Raw genomic sequence first — 21,307 nt, 5'->3', positions numbered from 1 at the left:
CCTCGTGCTCAGACTTTTCACTCAGAGTTCAGAGTACCTCCCTGAACTCCGAACCACTCAAACACTCTTATGGGGGGGGAGGTTTGAACGAGTGCCAACTATACTTACAAAGAACAACTTCTTTGAAGCAAGTTTGACCTTTGGCTTCTGGGTAAACAGATATATACCTAGGGTCTAAGAGAATGTATGTAATCAGCAGTGACTGATTTTGGCTTTGGAATTCTCTTCTTCGATTCAAGCTTTGGGGCGGTTAAGCTTTAGGCTGAGTAGCAATTTTGGCAGAGCTTCAGCTTATGTCGTTGAATCGGTGAAGGTTGAAATGATCCTCGAGCGCTATTTGTAGGAGAACTCTTGAATAGATCCGTTGGCGTAAATCGTCCTCAAGATTTCTTCCGTTGGAGAGCAATTCGAATTTGGGTTGAGGCTTCAATCTTCGAGGTTTCTTGTCTGTGTGGAAACGGCTCTCTTTGATGGACAGGAGATGTGACGTCTCTGAAAAGTAACCACCAGATAGGAATGACCTCTGCAGAGATAAGATATTCTGAGATCTCTGCATTTAATGCGGCTGTACTTGTGCGTACGTGGCTTCCTCTGAACGTTGGAAGATCAGTCCTAGGAGGAATGTTCAACTGATACTTGACTTTAGTATCAGTCCTTTGCGCGCATTAAATAATCAGTCTTCAACTGATTCTTCAACTGATACTTCAGTTGGTATCTGCAGTCTTCAGTCTTCGTTCTTCAGTCTTCAGTCTTCAGTCTTCGACACCGCAACTAAACTAGAAACGAACTCTAACACTTGAGTTCAAAAACGATTCTAGTCTATTACATATAAGTCCTATGAATTTTGGTATCATCAAAACAAGGGTTAGGATATTCCACAAGGTTCCCAACACACTGCCCGTCCCCGCACTATGCTCTCTGGCCAGAGCATGGTGTTTCTTCTTTACCTCAACAACAAAGTCATAGATATGGTTTTGATCGACGAGCCGACAACAATAGTGATGGATGGCGGCGGAAATTCTACTGCCGCCACCACCGCCTCGAAACACAATTTCTTCAAAGAGCCCTTGTTCTAGAAGCTTCTGGCATCGAGCAACATCAACAATCTCAATTGCCTCGTCATAACTAAACAAGCTCATTAATTCACAACAACAAGAAGTGGCTGTTGTTGGGCATCGCGGACGAGGTCGAGAAATCGTGGCAATTTCGATACTCGTACTAGAACAAGCAGATCAACGTGTTGACATCGGGTGGAATCTCTTCATCATGAAGAAGAGGCTCGATGCTGGCGATATCGTCCTCTTTGCTTGTAACACCCCGATAACTTAGATTTATTTTATAAGTTTAATTAATGGTATTTTCTTGTATAGCTTATTATTATTATTATTATTATTATTATTATTATTATTATTATTATTATTATTATTATTATTACTATTATTATTATTATTATTAATGATTCCTATTAGAATTAAAACTCCTTTTATCATCTTTATTCTTTATCTTAGTAGGAGATATACATAGAAAATAATTTTTTTATATTTATCAAAAGCTCTTTAGAAACTAGTATAAATATGGGATCTATTTTCAAACCCTAAAAGAGACGGACACACTAATTAATTAGGGTTTTAGAGAGCAGAGAGGGCCACAAACGTGGGGAGTCAGATTTTCGCAGGAAATCAAGTTCTGGCAATTTCAGGAGAACGGCCATAACTTCCTCCACAGAACTCCGATTCAAGCGAAACAGGCGGCCACGGAAATCTCTCTCGAAGACGAAGAAGTCGTATTTCTGGGAAAAATACGATTTGAGGACGTTTGAGGCTTCAAACGAAGGCTTGAAGCTGACTGGTCTGTTCAGCTGCGATTTTGACGAATTCTTCTGGTGCGGCGCTATTAAGACCTCGTTCCGGATTTTGATTGAATTTATTTAGCTTCGACTTTAAAGGTGAGGGATTTTACGCTTATTCATATGGTTATATATGTTTTTATTATCACTTGATTACTTGTTTACGTGCGTCTTATGACTCTGTTGTTATGTGTGATCATGGGACCTAAGCCATTGATCTATGTTATGTGCGATCATGGGACCTAAGCCATTGATCTATGTTATGTGTGATCATGGGACCTAAGCCATTGATCTATGTTATGTGCGATCATGGGACCTAAGCCATTGATCTATGTTATGTGCGATCATGGGACCTAAGCCATTGATCTATGTTATGTGCGATCATGGGACCTAAGCCATTGATCGATCATGGGACCTAAGCCATTGATTTATGTATGTGTTTGGTCATGGGACTTAAGCCATCGACTCAAACTATGATTATGTTTGTCAAGGGACTCCGGTCTCTTGGCGTATGTTTGCAAGTATGATAACGTGATTTGATTATATATGTGACGTATATGAATATTTTGTTATGTTCCTCACTGAGTATATTTTCAATATGCTCTCCCCTTATCTTTTCAGTTTTGCAGTTTCAGAGTCGAAGTGGCCATGGAAGTGGAGAATGACTAGGGATAATGATTTTACACTGAACATATCAGTTGAACTTATTAAGTTTTATTTTATTTTTATGATACTACTTTAGTTTTGGCAAGATGATTTAAATTGATTTAAACTTTTATAATTCAAGAAATTTTATTTTATCTATTAGTTTTCAAAGATTTTATATTGAAAAGTTTATGAAAATTGGGGTGTTACATTGCTCGCCACCCCAACGACATCGGTCGCCTTTCTATTGGGCGACGACGGAGGTAACTACATGTGGACCTTTGTAAAACAAAAAATATCAAATTTTAAAAAAAAATTGTTTGACAGCCATTAATTAGGAAAGGCATCTATTCCATTTTGTAAACGATATTGCACCAAATAAATATTACTGGTCGGGCTTTGGAAATTGGAAGGACAACTGCTCAACCAATTCAAAGCACATTTCAAGTTAGTTGGTGAAAGTGAATATATGAGATGGTACGTGTCACCTCATTATTTACATTTTGCTAATTTTCTATATGAAAAATATAATATAACAATATATGCATATACAGAACTACTCAATTAGATGATTCAACTGACAAGTCATTTCAATAACTAAGACATCTGTATGTATTCTAAAATTACACATTCACACATACATTAGTTATACTATATAAAACTACTCAAGTAGACGATTCAACTTACAAGTCATTTTAATAAGTCAGGCATATGTATGTATCTGTATTTATTGTAAAATTACACATTCACACATATAATACTAATTGAAACTTCGATTTAATTTTGTTACTCCCTTCGTCCCAACTAATTTGATCACTTTAATTTCTTTTCGGCACAAATTTTAACTACTGTTTAGTGTGTTAAGTGTAGTAGGTGAAAAAAAAGTAAAAAGTTGAATAAAGAATTTTTTTTTTACCATATAAAGAAAATGATCAAGTTAGTTGAGACAGTTCAAAAAGAATTAGAGATGTTTTTTATTTTTTATTATTATTTTTTTCGTTAAACATCTACATAAGGGATCCTTTCAACGCATGCAAGCACACATATACTAAATGTATAAATAAGTTGGAATATAACTATCAAAATTTTACATGTAGGATTTCATAGAAATCTTGTAGCCTCCACAGAACTTATCAGATGGAGCTATAAAGAAGATAACTTGTTAGATGCTGATAATTAAACTTAAATAAATAAATTGGTGTGGCCAAATGCACCCAAGACTACCTCAACCAAACACCATGAATATCAGTTATATTCCTCTTTTCCCATTTCTTTATAGTTGCATTATCATTGATGAAAAAATTGTGGAAAATGTATATTTTTCTTTTACACATTTTCACTCTTTTTACATGTTTTATGAAGTGGATAATTTTTCCAGCGAAGTTGAAAATTAATGCAGCGTAATATGCAAATTATTCAAGGCATGTTTGTTTTACACATTTTCATTTTCGACTTGCATCTTTTGAATTCCCATATTTTTTACCATAACAGCTGAATATAATTAATTATGGAAAATATCACCGCACGTAGGTAGGCGGAATTAAATTTAAGACCTTTTACAAAGGAGAATATTTGGGTGCTCATATATTTTAGCATAATGTATCAATAATATATATACACATATATTCACAATCATCCTCGTTACTATTTGGAATTTTAAGAATTTTTTATTCTTATTTTTCTAAATTCTCCATTTTATGTTTTTCAATAATTGTCAATCAATTAATGTAGACATTACAATAGCATAAATAAAAGAACTGAAGATTACTCGAAGTCTGAAAACCAGGGACCGATCCTTTCTTTTTCAATTATTATAAAGACACAAAATAACGATAAACATAAAATACGTAAAAAAAAAAATACTACATAAAAGATTAAGTCTATTACCAAAAGAATTGCTACATAATAATCCAAATTTATTGGGAAGTGAAGGTTTAAAGGTTTACTTATTTATTATATACTTTAATTAAATTTAAATAAAATAAATAAATGTACTAATAAATTATGAATCCGTCTCTACTGAAAACAAGCATACTCAATAGTTATTGTTTCGCACCTTACTTAAAAAATTACTACTCACTTGGTCACTCCGTCTACAAAAATTATTACATTTTTGGTGGGCACATGTTTTAATAAAATGAATAGTGACTTTTATATAGTAGATAAAGAGTTTCACTATTGCATGAAATTGAATTAGGAGTAATTCTTTTTATATAAATAAAATTAGTTATAAGGATAAAAGATAAGTAAAAAATGTAAGGTCGTGTTCTGAAAAGAGAAGTACCGTAATTTTGGTGGACTATAAAAATGGCAAAATTGACATAATTCGAGGGAGTATTATTTTTCAAATCTATAATATCGAGTCATCATGCGTACCAAAATCATGAGATTTCCCACAAAACCCAATCTACATTCAAAATGACAAGAACTAGAAAATCAAAACTGAAAAAATTAGAACCAAAACATACCTTAGTTTGTCTGGTGTTAATAAAATTAGGCATGTACAAAATAATAGGTGGTGAGAAATGATGGATGCATGTGAAGGAATACAATATACAATAGTGTTAAACTGGAAATTCATATCTCCCTCCAAGATAGACATCTCTTCCTCTCCAAATCCTCACCAAATTCGCCCATCTCAACCACAACATGCGGCAAAGAAACCGATCTTCTCAACTGCCTCACACCTCCGGCACTCGCTTCCGGGCTCTTGGGCTCATCCGCCGCCACAATCACCTCGGCGGCGACGACCGCGGCGCGGCACAAGGGGCAGTTCGGGTGCGATTTGAGCCAGGTGTCGATGCAGGGGAGGTGGAAGGCGTGGCTGCACTTGGGCAGCAGCCTCAGGCACTCCTCTTCCTCAAACTCGCTCAAACAAACCGCGCATTCCGCCCCTTCGATCAGCCCCTCGCCCTTCCGGTACCTGCGCACCGTTATGGCCCTGATCGCCGCCTCCTCCAGCCCGCCCCCCGTTGCCGCCGCCGCCTGCGCCTCGTCGCCTGAATATTCGGCGCCCTGGCCCCTGGTGCAGTACCTGGTGACGATGGTGTAGTAGCTGACGAGGACGAAGGCGCTGGCCAGGACGCCGATCACGGCGATGATGAGAGGGGAGAAAGGGGAGGCGGAGTCGTCGTCGGGCGGCGGCAGCGGCGGGGGGAAGATGAAGTAGCAGAACTGCGGGCAGTAGATGCTGCACATTCCTACTGAGCAATCCTTGTACTCATTGTTCTGATTCCCTGCGGCGGATCCCATCTCATCAAATCTAATCTTTTGAAGCTCAGATTTGTGTAATATTTGTGTGGGGAATTGATTGGGTTGAGAGAAGTGGAAGCCTAATTAAGAGGGCTTAGAAGGGAAGGAAACTAAGGTGACACTTGAAGTTGATGTATGTGTATCTTTTTCAAGAAACAGATTTTGATAATATATCTTACATTTCTATAAGTAAAACTAAGGTAAATAAGTTGATGTAGTATAGTCTAAGTGGTAAAGTTGAGTGATAAAAATTTTGAGAGAATTTTGGTAAGTGTGGGATTGTCTTTCAATTTATTTGGATGTGTAGTTTATTAGCTTGATCATTTATGTGAATTATATATTTAGATTCTTTTAAATTTATATTACATTCATAGTATGTATCTTGTATTTAAAAAAAAGACTAGCTAAATAAACAATTCAATATAGTTCAAACTCTATATACAAGTATTAAACTAGGTCTCATCTACTTTTATTTCTTTATAAATTTATATACAAGTATTTACTTGTCATCAACTAGGTCTCATCTACTTTTGTTTCTTTATTTATAATGACAGATTCTGTACAAATTGCTTTAATTTGAACTCAAATATTTGACCTTAAGCATTAACTACTTTGCCACCGAAGTTAACACACGCTCAATATATTTTCCCTTTTAAGAGCGAACCCATACATAATAAAAAGTTGTTAAACGGATATGAATGCGAAGGCTAGCTGTTGTGATTGATTCCTAGTTAAAAATGTAAAATGATTGTTTGTTTAGCAAAGAAACGGTGTTGGTTGGAAAAACTGCTCAACCAATTTGAAGTAGATTTCAAGTTAGTTGGTGAAAGCGAATAACAATACTTGACCAATAACAAAAGCGGCTTTCCACCAACCCTTTCTCTCTCTCTCACTTTTATCTTAAATAATTTTAGGAAATTACGTATAACACAAAATTTACAAACTCTCAATAAATATTCTTATTCTTATAGACACCCTATAATTAATTAATCACCAACATTTAAATTTTGAAACTTTTGATAGGCGGGTTATTCTTCATGATCTGTTAATTCATTAACTGCAATTAGGTGGGTATATATTAAGCCATCATTATTCAGTATATACTTTTTTCAAGTAGCCGATTTAGTTGAGAATCCAAGGCAAATTAAAACATCACAAGCTAATTCATAAACAATGACTTCGAATTAGTTTTCTACAGTTAGTTGCACCGTCCAATGATTTAGAAAACTAGTAGTATAATAAATTGATAGTAATAAACTATACTTGTGATTTACTAAAAGTGGTTCTACTGAACAGAGCAAGCCTGATGATCAAATGTTTATTACCTTACCACTTCAGTGGCGGAGGGGTAGGTTTTTCGAAAAGAAAAAATAGAATAAAAAATAGTAGGTAGTGTATGTAAATTTTATATTTATCATTCAAATACAAATTAAATCCAATTTCTTTACTTTTTCTATAACGATTTTTTCATAATATTTTCTATTTGTTGAGTTTAAATTTTGAATTCATTGCAGTTGGCACATCGAATAGTCCACGCTTGTAGGTGTAGTTTACTTTTTATATTGAATTGTATAGATTTATATAGTGGATTCTTTCTTCTAATTTCTTTCTCAATAACTCTTCTCTAATACTTGATATTCATTATGTGAGTTATAGAAAGGGTTAGTTTTAAAACGGTTGATATGTGATGACACATTCCACGTATGCATGGAGGATATAATGCAATTATACACTCTTGAGGGACTCAGATGCAAACTAGGAGTAAAGTTAGTTTGTTAACTAACTCACAGCTGTATAAAGCAGAGCTTTGTTGTTTTTCATTGTTGCTGCTATTTTTTATGTTTCGAGAGTTTTATTGGTTTCTTCAAGAGAAAAAGATAATCTTGAGCGCTTCTCGATTTATAGTGAATTTGTTGGTGACTCTGCCATGGACGTAGGTTCAATTGAACCGAACCACGTAAACTTGGTGTTCTAGTTTTAGAAGTGTCTTTATTATTAGAAGTGTCTTTATTATTGAGACAACCCAATAAGAAAAGTGTGTCTTTATTATTGGGTCAGAGGAAGTATGACTTACACTTTTAGTTTCGAACTATGACGTAAAAGCTCGAAGTTGACATGTATATTATGTAAAAATTCTATGAATTTTTTTCATTTCACTTGGAGTTTAATGACATTGTTTTAAATTTAAGAAATGTCAAATTCATGATGTGATTTTGTTTCAATCTTAAACTTAAAACAACGTGGCTTTAAAGAAAAGTTGCTAGCATGATTACGAGGAGAAGTTATATGTTCTTGAGATATAGTTGGAGAAACCAAAGAAAACTTGTCCCAATAACACAGCACAAAGGCTTGAAAAATTGTTTCTTTACCTATCTTTTTTCCGGTCGAATTGGTGAGCTTCCATTTTCAATAGGAAATGAAGGAAATGGAAAGATAACTGTCTTCTCTACTGAGATCATATCTGGAAAGCAACTGCTATAATCTGAATTCATATCCACAACGTTGGCTATGAAACATGAAATGATCAAATGGATCATATTCTAGTTGGTGAATCTCAGCCTCCTTCATTCGTTTGGTTTATTTCCCTAGCTTCTATTCTCCCAAAAACGGATCATATTTGAGTTGGTAAAGCTCAGGATCCTTCATCAGTCTGCTAAACCTCGATAGCTCTTCCCGTATGCCCTTAATCTCCGGGTGCAGCACTTCTCCGGCTAGAAACACGTGAACTTGATTCTTGAGCTCAATCCAGCTGCATCCAGGGTCTTTGCTCACCCCCCTGCTGCTCATCATTTTTCTAACTCGCGAAACATCATCTGGTTTCCCCAATGCTGAATAAATGCTCGACAACAACACATACGCAGACGACTCTTTTGACCCTAATTCCATCAACTTCTCTCCCGCATAAGCACCTAACTCATACTCACCATGGTTTCTGCTAGCACTCAACAAGATCCGCCACAAACAGAGACCATGATCAATGCCCGCTGATTCAATAAACTCTTTTGCTTCTTGGAGCTTCCCGGCACGACCTAATATATCAACCATACAGGCATAATGCTCCACCCTCGGAGCCATGGAAAATTTCTGTGACATCACCTGAAAATACTCCCTTCCTCGATCCACCATCCCCATGTGGCTGCAGGCAGAGAGGATATTAACAAAGGTAACATAATCAGGTGTGACGCCCTCCAGCAGCATCTCTTCGAAAAGGTCAAGAGCTTCAATCCCTCGACCATTCTGAGAATATCCAGAGATCATTGCGTTCCACGACACCACATCCCTAGCAGGCATTCTCCTAAAGACGGCATGCCCATCATCAAGGCTCCCACTCTTTGCATACATAGTCGAGAGGGCGCTTCCTATTGGAATTTCAAGAGTGAAGCCATTCTTAACCACGTGAGCGTGCATCTGTTTCCCTTGCTCCAGAGCTGAAAGGCTCGAGCAGGCCTTCAACACACTCGCCAATGTTAACTCGTTGGGAGGAATCCCTCGCCTCTGCATTCTACAATACAAACCAAAAGCACTCTCATTATCACCATTTTGTACGTACCCTCCAATCATGGATGTCCACAGCACAAGATCATCTTCATCCAGTGTGTCGAACCCCTGTTGGGCGTCCACTAGGAAGCCGCATTTAGCATACATGTCAATCAAAGCCGTCATTATATACATCTGAAACTCAAATCCCAATTTCACCAAATACGCATGCACCTGCTTGCCTACAACAATTCCTTGAGTGTCACTACAAGCATTAAGCACCCCTACAAGGGTGTACTTGCTCGGTTTCATCGCAAATGAATGCATATCCTTGAACATAGCCTGTGCCTTCTCACCAGCCCCCATCTGCGCGTGCCCGGTGATCATGGCAGACCATGTGATCTCGTTCTTACCCGTGGAAAGCTCAAACACCCGAACCGCATCCTTCAAGCTTCCGCACTTGGCGTGCATAGTAATAACTGCATTCCCTACAGAAGCAATTTGTGAGCAACCGTTCTTAACTGCTAAGCAATGAATTTGGTTTCCCAAATTCACATAGTGAGGCGACGTGAAAGCGCTCAGAACACTAGTCAATACAAACTCATTAACTTCTTCCTCTCCCCCAGAAACCATCGCTCTGAAAATCTCAAAAGCCTCACTCCCCAGCCTCTGCGACGCGTAGCCTGAAATTAAAGTAGACCAGGTGATCGAATTCCGCTCAGACATTTCATCGAACACTTTGCGACCATCGCTTAGAAACCCCAACTTGCAGTAAACGTTCAGCATAGAACTATACACGAAGACATCACAATAATCACAGAGCTTCACCACGAAAGAGTGCGCCTGTTGGGCCATAACCGCGTCCTCCAAGACAGCGGAGGCGGAGAAAACACCGGCGAAAGTATGCGACTCGGGAAGGGTACTGCTATGGAGCATTTCTTTGAACAGTTGGAGAGCAGAAAATGAGTAGCGGGCATGGCCCGATTGGGAGTAGCCATTAATAAGGATGTTCCACGGAACTGCATCATGCTTGAGCGGCATTTGGTCGAACAGGCGGCGGGCGTCGGAGAAGAGGCTGCATTTGGCATACAAGATGAGGAGGCTGATGGAGAAGGGTGCGCATGCAGGGAGGATCCCAGTTTTGAGGAGATGGGCGTGGATGCATTTTCCGTTGGAGATGTTTTTCTGGTCGATGAAGGCGCGGAGTCCGGCGAAGAGATGGCGCGACTGCGGCGGCAACGCAGCAACATGGTTCATAAGGGACCCGCAGGCTTTCGTTTTCAAGTTCAACACACATACACTATACACGTATCATATTGGCTGAATTGAAAAAATTAAGGAGATGAGAATACAGTTTTTATCACCACAATATTTTGAAACATTATTTAAAAAAAAGGGGGTTTTGGCAAATAAAGCCATGAATTATTTTGAATTTGTAATTTTAACGTGATTTTTGAAGCGTGGTGAATTAAATCACTATTTTTTTAATTTTTACAATTTCGTCCCCTTAATTTTTTTCTGATCATCGTATTGTTGAGTTAGAGTTTACATGGATTAATTCTCCACGCAATATTTATGTTACGGCGTCATTTGCAATAAAATGGTTGAATATTGGAAATTATGTTACAAATACAGAATACGATCCCTTTATAATTTGGAAAAAAAATAATTGAAACTTCTCAAAAAAAATAAAATAATTGAAATTGTACGAAACGATGTCGTTTAGGACTCACAAATATGACATCTTCTTTACTAATCCATGTAAGCTCCAATTGAACACTTTGGCGATCGAAAAAAAATTAGACGATGAAATTGTAAAAATTGAAAAGGTAGTGATTTAATTCGTCACACTTCAAAAGTCAAGTTACAATTATAAATTCAAAATAGTTCGTGATTTCATTTGCCAAAACCCATTTTTTTTTTAAAAAAAAAACCTCAAATTTCCCCCTCAAGAAAGAAAAAAACCTCAAATTTTATGATATTTTGAAAAATATATGAAAATTAGAAAGATTCTATTTAAATTCGAGTGGATATTGCGTTGATATCTATTTTTACCTAAGCATCAACTTCAGTATAAGTTTGGTCCCAAAATTTGTGTATTTTTTTTTAAATTTTCAAACTTTGAAAAAAATTGTAAACGTTGTAAAAAATCTGCAGTCTTCGGTGCTGTGCACCAATAATATGGAAGGTAACATTGTGAATATAAATACGTTGTGAAATAATAGTCAAAAAGGGGATGTAGCTCAGATGGTAGAGCGCTCGCTTAGCATGCGAGAGGTACGGGGATCGATACCCCGCATCTCCAATCTTATTCCATTTTTTCTATTTTTTTCAATTCCCCAATTTTGATACCCCGCATCTCCTCCAATCTTATTCCATTTTTTCTATTTTTTTCAATTCCCCAATTTTGATACCCCGCATCTCCAATCTTATTCCATTTTTTCTGTTTTTTTCAATTCCCCAATTTTGATATTGTAATACTGTAACTAATAAGCCTCCAATTTTATTTACTCCGTTTTTTTTCAATTCCCCAATTTTGATATTGTAATACTGTAACTAATAAGGTTACATTTTTGGCTGACTCAGAGCATCCACAATGGTGGGTGCGATGGCCGGATCGAACCCGGCCTATCGCACCCACCAGCAATGCCGCACCCGGGTGTGATGGGAGGGAGGCGTGCGTTCGCACTCGTGAATAGTGGGTGCGATGGAGGGGGCGTGTAAAACACGCGCCCCTTTTCGGCCGAAAAAAAAAAAAAAAATTAAAAAAGTAGCCGTTTTCGACCGTTTTTTCTTTTCCGTTGATGATTTTTTTTTTTTTTTTAATTTCTATACTCCCTCTATATATACATATACAACCTCATTCTCTTCTTCATCATCTATCATTCACCCATTCTCCTCATTCATCCATTCCCCTCATCTTCTAAATTATTTCAACAAATAGCAATGGAAGGCGATTGGAGCAACTATTGGCGTGAACATCCTCAAAATCCATCCCCCGGCGAATCAAATGCTTCCAGGCAAGGATTCTCGCCGTTCACGCAAGAATCCAATGCCTTTCAAGCGGCGGGCACCAATTTGAACCCCCGTTTTGCCGCCGTTGCCGAGCCCGAGCCCGACGTGGAGGAGATTGCTTCTATGCCAGCGGCATCCAAACGTAGCAACTATTATCCGGCAGAAACGGTGCTAATTTGCCGTTTGTATTGCGAGCACACCCACGACTCTGTGGTGGGTGCCGATCAAAAAGGGGCGAAGTTTTGGGGCTCCATCTGCGCCGAGTACAACGCTAAAAGGCCCGAAGGATCTATTTCACGCGACGTCACGCAAATCAAATCTCACTTTCAACGGGTGTCGAAGGATACGAAGAGGTTTGAGGCCATGCACAAAAAATGCCATGATCAATGGAAATCAGGCATGAGTGATATTCAAATCCTGGAGCAAGCAGAGGCAATGTGGCTAGCCGAGTACCGTGTTCCGTTCCGGTATTCGCATGCATGGAAGATTTTGCGCGAGTCGAAGAAATTTTCAAGTCTCGGCGGGGATGTTCACTCCGATGTCCATTCGGACAAACGATCAAAGGGGTCCGACGGTCTTCCAACAACGACTTCTAGTGACGCCTCTATCTCCACCCGGCCCCAAGGCCAAAAGGCGGCCAAGCGAGACAAGCGCAAAGGCAAGAAAAAGGCCGAAGAGACGTCGGAGGATAACCAAAAAGCTCTCGGGTACATGGCGAATATGGTGAATGCAATGGAAACATTCTCCCAAGTTCAACGTGACCTCGCCGATAGCATGTTGATGAGCCGGGACACCTCTCAAATGAATCCCGACGAATTGGCGTTTCACATGTGCAAGGTGGCGGAGATAAAAAAACGACACAACATCCCGTAGATTTTTAGGATTTTTTATTTTATGTTTGTTTTAATTTAAGTAATTTAGGATTTCAATTTCTTGTATTTCTTTTATTTCTAACAATGTAGGATTTGAATTTTAATTCAATGAAATTTTAATTTCTTAATTATTGTAAAATGGAAACTAGAATAAAACTAATTCAAAAATAAAATAAAATCTATTGCACCCATAGTGAGTGCAATACCATTGTGGGAGTGGGTGCAATAGAAGTGGGACCCATGGTATTGCACCCACTATGGGTGCAAGCATTGTGGATGCTCTCATAGATGGACAATAAACTTGTTCTAAAATCGTTAATATTCAAATAACAATGTTTTCAATTCCTATTGTTGGCTAACTCATAGATGGACAAGAAACTTGTTCTAAATTAGATTTTTTTTTTCTTCTTATATGTGTAAATAAATTTTATTGTTTCCAAAAAGTTTAAAGTATAAGTTCGTACAACCCATATATAATAAGAAACTTCATAGAGCAAAGCAACACGACTAAAAAACTTATGAAGAGAAAAATGAGCCTTGTTAACATAAAATCCCCGCACAAGAAAAAAACAAGTAAGAGAAAAGAATACTCAGTCGTGAGAGAATAAAACCTCCTCAACGAGCATCGCATAAAGGTGTTATTTATCTGAAACCGCTCAAGCAATAGCGCTTAATTTAGGATCAAAGACACAAATTTACTTTCAAGAATTTGGATACTACTCAAAGATCAAGTTTTAAAATAGAATTAGATGTTGTAGAATTTTATTATAATATAATTGACAAAATAATTTTATATCCAATACACACAAGATAGTAGACAAAATAATTTTTGGGGGTTAAAAAAATATTTGTAAATACATTTTTTATGCTATTAAGTCGTTGAGTTTATTCGATGTGTCTAACAATTGTAGTGCTATTATTCTATAGAACAACAATGCGGGGAAAGTTTGGGGGTTAAAGATCTAATCCTTTTGTCTCAACATTCTACGATGTTGTTGAATACAACGGTTGAACGGTGCCTTCGAAAATTGGATATTTCTGCAGATTCTTAAACTGCATTTGAGAAAGGAGGATGACTTGATTCCAATTCTTATGGTATACATCTGAAAGGTTTATTTAGGGATATTAACACTTATTATTGAAATCAGCGATAGTGTATGGAGAGACTTGCAATAAATTCTACAACATACGAAAATCATTTATACAAATTGTGTGGTAATGTTTGGAGACAACGTCAATTTTTAAACAAACGATTTTCGAATGTTTAGGATGTTCGATTGAATGAAAAGGTAGTTTAAATGTCTCGATGCCCATTTTTCCCAAATTCACATTAAACTGATTTTTAGTATGAATCCCACGAAAGTGTGTATACTTTGTCATTTTTATCTATTCCATAAGAATGTGCATACTTTTCATTCTCCATTCACAATATTATAAATAACATACACTCATTTCTTCGCTATTTTTAAAACTCGTATAGAAAAAAAAATGCACAATCTTCCTAAATAGAGGGAATAGTAAATTCAAGGTTTTAATTACCATTTATTCTCATAACAATGAAAAATGTTCAAAATCATAGTTGAAAAGTTTGGAAATAGTTTGAAAAATCAAATTATCTAAAATATTCAAATGTGTTCTCCGTGAAAATGTCATAAACTTTACTATTTAATACAAATATGTGTTCAACCTAGAGTGTATCCTTAAGAATAGGGGTGGGAATATCGGATTCGGGTATCTGGTCTACCCGACTCGACCCAACCCGATACCGGATTTTTTTGGAGTTCGAGTTGGGGTTGGGTATTACGATAGTGTGATGTTTGGGTATCGGGTATACCCGATCCGGGATTCAGGTATACTCGAATTACCCGATTTTTTTTTATAAATTTTAAGTACCTAATTAATAATAGTAATTCCCTATTAGTACCTAAAATCAAATATGAAACCGAAAAACCATGAACTATGAAATTGAAAGGACATCTGAAATCGTGTGCCTCTGTCAGTTCTCCCCATCTGACTCTCTCTAAACCCAAGCCGGCGTCGCCGGCCCTTCGCCCTCCCGGCTCCCGTGAAGGCCATCTTCTCAACCTGAACCTGACCCCGCTATAGCAAATTGCGACGGCCAGATGCAAGACGTTGATTTCGGCCTTCGCTCGCCTCCGAATTCAAGCTCCGGTGGCAGCGCTCCAGCAGTCCCGACGTCCCTCACTGGCGCACCTAGAAGGTGGGCTTAGTTTTGAGCTTTTGGTGCTTGAATAAAATTGTGCATGTTATTGATGTTCTTGATTTTGGATGTGCTTGATTTTTTGCCGTGGGATTCGGATGTTTGCTAATTGCTACTCTAAATGCATTGTTTAGATAACAAAAATTCAGGAGAGAAAAATGGGGAAGAAGGACTAGTTGAGCAGGAGATTGATAGGAGCCTATGATGTAGAACATAAAAGTATCGAAATTGGAGAACCAGTTATTAATAAAAAAAAATGTAGGGTAATTTCGGGTAAATAATACCCGACTCGGCTTCAGCCACCCAAATCGGGTATTAAGGTACCCGATTTTTAGATAGGGTTCGAAGTCGGGTAGCATTTTTCATGTAAAATCGGGTTCAAGTGCCCGATTTTTTTTGGATAGGGTACCCGAACCCGACCCCGACCCCGACCCTATTCCCACCCTTAGCCTAAGAATAACTCTAGCAACAATCTTTTTATTCCATGGTCGGCCACCACTTCAATTATTTTAATAATAATAAAAAAATCTTTCACTTCTACACTTGCAAACCGCCCACGGCCCCCATGAGACCGACCCCAACCAACTCTTTTTTCTTAATTTTTTTATGTTTTTCTAATTACTTTTAATTATTTTATTCTTTTTAATTATTGTTTTGTTTTTTTATTTACTTTATTAGTATTTTTTTGTGGATTTGATTTGTATGATAAATTAAATTTAGAGCGGATTTTGAAAATAACCACTTTGGAATAGTAAATTTAAAAATTGGCAACTAAGATAAAAAAAATTAAAAATTGGCCACACTTACCATTTTACCCTTGCATATAAAAAATTTAAAAATTATCCGCGCATTCACACCCAGTCGAATTCAGAACCAGCATTCATTTTAGTTGTTAATTCAAGTAGTCGTGAATTTGAGTTTTAAAGGTTGAAATCACAACTAAAAATAGTGTTAATCGAGAATTCAAGTTTTAAAGTGTGAATTCTTGTTAGTCGTGAATTTACGTTTTAAAGCGTGAATCCACAAGGACCACAACTAGAAATATTGTTAGTCGTGAATTCAAGCTTTAAAACTCAAATTCACGACTACTTGAGTTCACAACTAGCAATAGAGTTGGTTGTGAATTTGAGATTTAAAACTCAAATTCATAACTAATACTAGCAATTCAATCACGAATTCATCAAACTGGTTTTTTTTTTTTACCCAAAGGAAGCATTATATTAAATCATGGTGAGCAATATCTGAAAGCCGGATTGGAAAATCCGACTTCTATGTAGTTACACCAGTAGAAGAAGCGGCAAAGTTAGCCAAACAATGGGCGACTCTATTAGCCTCCCTACGGACATGGCAAAAATCCACAACTGCGAACCTCCTCGCGTGAAGGAAAGCATCGTAGAACTCATCACAAAGAGAATCAAGACCATCATTCTTCTCATGCACCACATGAACAGCAAGCAAAGAGTCTGTTAAAACAGTGACGGGAACCATGTCGTTCTCCATGCAGAACCTAACACCAAGGAGAAGGGCATGCAACTCGCCCATCAAGATAGTTTCGGTCCTTCCAATTCTCTGGGCCATAGCTGCGATAATGACACCAAGATGGTTGCGGACCAGAAAACCCACATCGGTAGCACCCGAGTCGGCATGGATGGAGACATCGACGTCGAGGCGAAGGAGCCCAGGTTTTAGCGGAATCGAGCGCTTATCCCCCTCTTTCGGTAACAAAACCATTTGTGCATTCACCCGACATCTAGCCTCTTTGAAAGAATGCAGGAAAACACTACAACCCTCAACTAACTCAAGCTCCCCTCGAAAGCTCAAATCGTGTTTGACGTTACACAGTCACGTCCACACCCACCAAAGGCAAACATAAAAGCATCAAAGTTCTCCCTACTACATTTCTCATTCACGAGCCTGCAAATATCTTCAAGAGAGAGCCTCTCAAGTTTATGAATAATCGGCCACCACTTAGTCAATTTCCAAGCGCTCTGAACTCTGCCACAGAGAAGAAGGCAATGCATTGTCGTTCCCCAATCGATGTGACACCATGAGCAAATACCACGAGTAGGAATATGGTGTCGAGCTAGATTGAAGTAAGATGCAATAAGATCTTTAGTTGCTCTCCACATAAAAACCTGGATCTTTGGAGGGATATCAGCTTGCCATATAACGTTCCACAAAACTTTATCATCTGCAGTTGATGTCGCCTCATTGGGGGAGTAAAAACCCACCTCCAGAAGATAACCTGATTTAACCGAAAACCTGCATTTCTCATCAAATTTCTAAAAAATATCATCGTGCGGGGAGGGTTTGTTCTCTCAATGGAAAGAATAGCACGAGCCTCATGTGGCCGGAACTCATGGTGAATCCGATCAACATCCCAAGAACCATTAGGAAGAATAAGGTCCTTCACCATGATGGGCGGAACCGCGTGATGACCGCCCGCCGCTTTCCCACTCCCATGACCTGGGATCCAAGGATCCAAGAACGTACGGACCTTGCTGCCATCACCAATCCGCCATTTGAAGCCTTCTTTCATCAGTTCACCCCCCAACAGATCGAGGGCCAGATATAGGAGGCATTAGAGAGGACTCTAGCAGCGAAAAAATCATCATCTTTGTAGTACTTCCTTTCAGGACTCGCGCAACCAAAGAACTTGGGAATTTCACAAGACGCCACACTTGTTTCGCAAGTAAAGCTCGATTAAAAGCCTCCATCCGGCGGAATCCCATACCGCCCTTAGATTTTTGTTCGCAAAGAGCCTTCCAGGAGACCCAATAAAGGCATTTACCGATATCCGACTCACCCCGCCAAAAATTAGCACAGGCCATCTCGATGTCATGACAAACCGCACTCGGTATCTTGAAGTAGCTCATGGTACATGTGGGAGTTGCTTGGATAATCGATTTAATAAGGACCTCTTTTCCCTCGACAGAGAAGTATCGATTCTTCCATGAATTCAGCTTTTTATAAACTCTTTCGCGTAAATAATCAAATTGAATCATCTTATGCCGCACAACAAACGTAGGAAGACCCAGATACACTGCTTGGCCATTGGTTTCTTTAACACCCAAAATAGAAACCACTTTATCCATATCCTGCCGAGACACACACGGGCTAAAGGAGACCGCAGATTTCTCAAAGTTCACAAGTTGACCAAATGCGGCAGAATAGAGGTCCAGAGCTTGACGGATAGCTTGAGCTCCAATGGCCTTGGCATTGAAAAACAGGAGGCTATCATCCGCAAAGAATAGGTGAGACACCATCGGACTATGCTTAGCCACACGCACTCCAGTAAACATCCTCCTACGAATATTCATGTAAAATAGCAGACAACCCCTGAGCACACAACAGAAATAAGAAAGGGGACAACGGACAACCCTGCCAAAGACCTCGGGAAGGGACCACAGATCCATACACTTTACTATTCATAACAAACGAGAACGAGACCGTGGATATGCACTCCAGAATGACCCGTTTCATGCGAGCCAGAAAACCCACCGAATTTAAAACCATCTCAAGAAAACTCCATTCAACGCGATCATAAGCTTTGTGAATTCTAATTTTAAAACTCGAATTCACAACCAAAACAATTAATTGTGAATTCGAGCTTTAAACCTAGAATTCACAACCAACATTAATGTTTCGGATTGGGAATTCATCGAGGTGGTTGTGAATTCTAGTTTTAGTTGTGAATTCAAGAACATTAAGTTGTGAATTCATAGATGAGGTTGTAAATTCAAGAACATTAAGTTGTGAATTCATAGATCTTGTTGTGAATTCAAGAATATTAATAAAAAATTATTTTTTATTTCTCAAATCTAAAAATCAACTTCTAATCCTCAGAAAAACATTAGTTGAACTAAAAATTTACTCATTTCCTACGATTAATTATAACTCATGTATTACCGCACAAATTAAAAAAACAAATTGAGAAAAAATGCATTACAACTATAAATCCAATCGCACAGTCAAACTCCTTCCATAAAGCAAATTAAGAAAAATACATTACCCACCTATAGATCCAAGCGCACAACCAAATTTCTTCAAAAAAAGCAAATTAAGAAAAATGCATTAGCGAAGAAGAATCTTCCAGAAACTTCACGAAGAAGACTTGGTGTGATGAGAGAGGCGATTATTGTTTTAAAATTTTGCGAGGTGATGATGCCTTTCAAATCTAGGCCTAGATTCATCTCCCAACAAAATGAGCTTTGTACATTCTGGGAATGGTGATAGATTCAAAGTCTAATTGGCGATCTTTAGGGCTTTTTTTTTCGGCCATGATCGCCGCCGTCTAGGGCCGTCGGTCTACTGCTTTCCGCCGCTCGGTCTGGTCTTCACCATAGTGGCGGCCTCATAGCTCTCACAGTCCCGTCATCCCAGTTTCTTAAGATTTTTAATAATTTCGATCTGACCGTCGGTATCGTTCTCAAGACAGTGCCCCACGACGAGCATGAGGGCGTGAAGCTAGCCCATGAGGATAGTAGTGGTAAATCCAATAGTTTGACATCCCGCCAAGATAATTTTGCCCTGATAATCACGAACAATGAACCCCACTCCAGGCCTCATACCCGCTTCCCGGAACGCTATGTCCACGTCAACACGGAGCACATCTTTCGATGATGGGTACCAGTTGCTGGACCCCTCTTCCGGTAGCAGTCGAGACTCGATCAAAACCTGTTGTCGTGCCTGGAGATCGCAAAGAAACAATAGATAAAGTAGTGGAGTTTGAATTAGAAGATTGATATTTAATACTATCTGAGCTATTTATGTGAAGCATTTTGATTGGAGTTTATATATATATATATATATATATATATATATATTACTTAATGTGTTTCTATATTTTGTAAATGAATGTTTGTTGGGAGTTTTTAATATTCTAACACTGATGATTATCATGTTAGATATTTATTTGATAACGTTTTTTTATTTGCTATATGGTTATTTTGAAAAGAATGGAAGCTCAAAATCAAGATGAAAGAGGCCCACGTAAAAACAAAAGAAAATGGAACTTTCTTGAAGATTCTAAACTTATTGAGGCTCTTATCGATATGGCGAATCTTGGAGCATATAAGGCTGATAATGGATTCAAAACTGGTTATTTGACTTTTGTTGAAGAAAAGTTGCAAGTTTCTTTACCCAACTCGGGTTTGAAGGCAAAACCTCATATTGAGTCAAGAATCAAGACATTAAAGAAAGATTTCAATATTGTTTATGACATGTTGAATGGAAACAACACAAGTGGTTTTGGATATGATACAGATAAAAAATGTGTTACTGCTAGAAAATGAAGTATGGGATGCATACCTACAGGTTCGTTTTTTTTTTTTGGTTCATTTATTAAATTAGTTAACTGTTGTTATTTTACTTATCACATGTTCTGATTTTTTAAATAGAGTCATCCGACGCATTCAACTTGGCGAAATAAAACATTCCCTTTCTTTGATGATTTGGTTATTATTTTTGGGAAAGATCGGGCAACAGGAAGTAATGCAGAGAGTTCAACGGATATGATGGAAGACATACAAAGAGAAGATGATAACACCAATAAAGATAATATTGTTGATATAACAGAAGATTTTAATGCATCATTTTCATTTTCTCCTTTGCACTCTCCAAGAAATGAAGGAACTCACCATCAGAAGAAGAAAAGAAAAGTTGACAAGTCGGCGACATCAGAAATTAAAGAAGCTGCTTCAATTATTGCAAATGAAATTGCCAATGCTAGTCAAATTTTCAGTAAAGCTTTTGGAGTTGATGCCGAAATTTCCGAAAAGAGGCAAAAGATTAATTCTGAGATAAAGAAGATCTCAAATCTCATCGTTGCAGAAGTTATCAAAGCGGTGTGCCATATTGCAACTCATCCTGAATTGATTGATGTGTTTTTTAGCATGGATGAAGAAAATAAAGAGCAACTGGTTAGAGCTATATTGAATGGTGAAGTTTTAAATAGTTTTACATCGAGAGTTTGAATAG

General features: G+C 37.9%; 3 protein-coding genes and 1 non-coding gene across 4 annotated transcripts; 1 reads left to right on the top strand and 3 right to left on the bottom strand.

Moving 5' to 3' along the window:
* Positions 1 to 4,942: 4,942 nt before the first annotated feature.
* LOC131015883 (RING-H2 finger protein ATL51) lies at positions 4,943 to 6,050 on the bottom strand. Its single transcript, XM_057944354.1, has one exon. The coding sequence runs from the start codon at positions 5,741 to 5,743 to the stop codon at positions 5,069 to 5,071; it is 675 nt and encodes a 224-aa protein (XP_057800337.1). The 5' UTR covers positions 5,744 to 6,050; the 3' UTR covers positions 4,943 to 5,068.
* A 1,962-nt stretch (positions 6,051 to 8,012) lies between these two features.
* On the bottom strand, positions 8,013 to 10,645 carry LOC131015882 (pentatricopeptide repeat-containing protein At2g33680). The gene has a single exon (XM_057944352.1). It carries the CDS (start codon positions 10,475 to 10,477, stop codon positions 8,336 to 8,338), a length of 2,142 nt encoding a protein of 713 aa, XP_057800335.1. The 5' UTR covers positions 10,478 to 10,645; the 3' UTR covers positions 8,013 to 8,335.
* Positions 10,646 to 11,452: 807 nt separating this feature from the next.
* Positions 11,453 to 11,525, top strand: TRNAA-AGC (transfer RNA alanine (anticodon AGC)). Its single transcript has one exon. It is a non-coding gene; the product is annotated as a tRNA-Ala (tRNA).
* A 6,346-nt stretch (positions 11,526 to 17,871) lies between these two features.
* LOC131018836 (uncharacterized) lies at positions 17,872 to 18,648 on the bottom strand. Its single transcript, XM_057947539.1, has one exon. The coding sequence runs from the start codon at positions 18,646 to 18,648 to the stop codon at positions 17,872 to 17,874; it is 777 nt and encodes a 258-aa protein (XP_057803522.1).
* Positions 18,649 to 21,307: the final 2,659 nt, after the last annotated feature.

This window comes from Salvia miltiorrhiza, chromosome 3 (genome assembly GCF_028751815.1).
Source record: "Salvia miltiorrhiza cultivar Shanhuang (shh) chromosome 3, IMPLAD_Smil_shh, whole genome shotgun sequence".
Taxonomy (NCBI): Eukaryota; Viridiplantae; Streptophyta; class Magnoliopsida; order Lamiales; family Lamiaceae; genus Salvia; species Salvia miltiorrhiza.
Note: the sequence above shows the minus strand (reverse complement) of the source record. Positions and strands in the feature narration are given on the sequence as shown.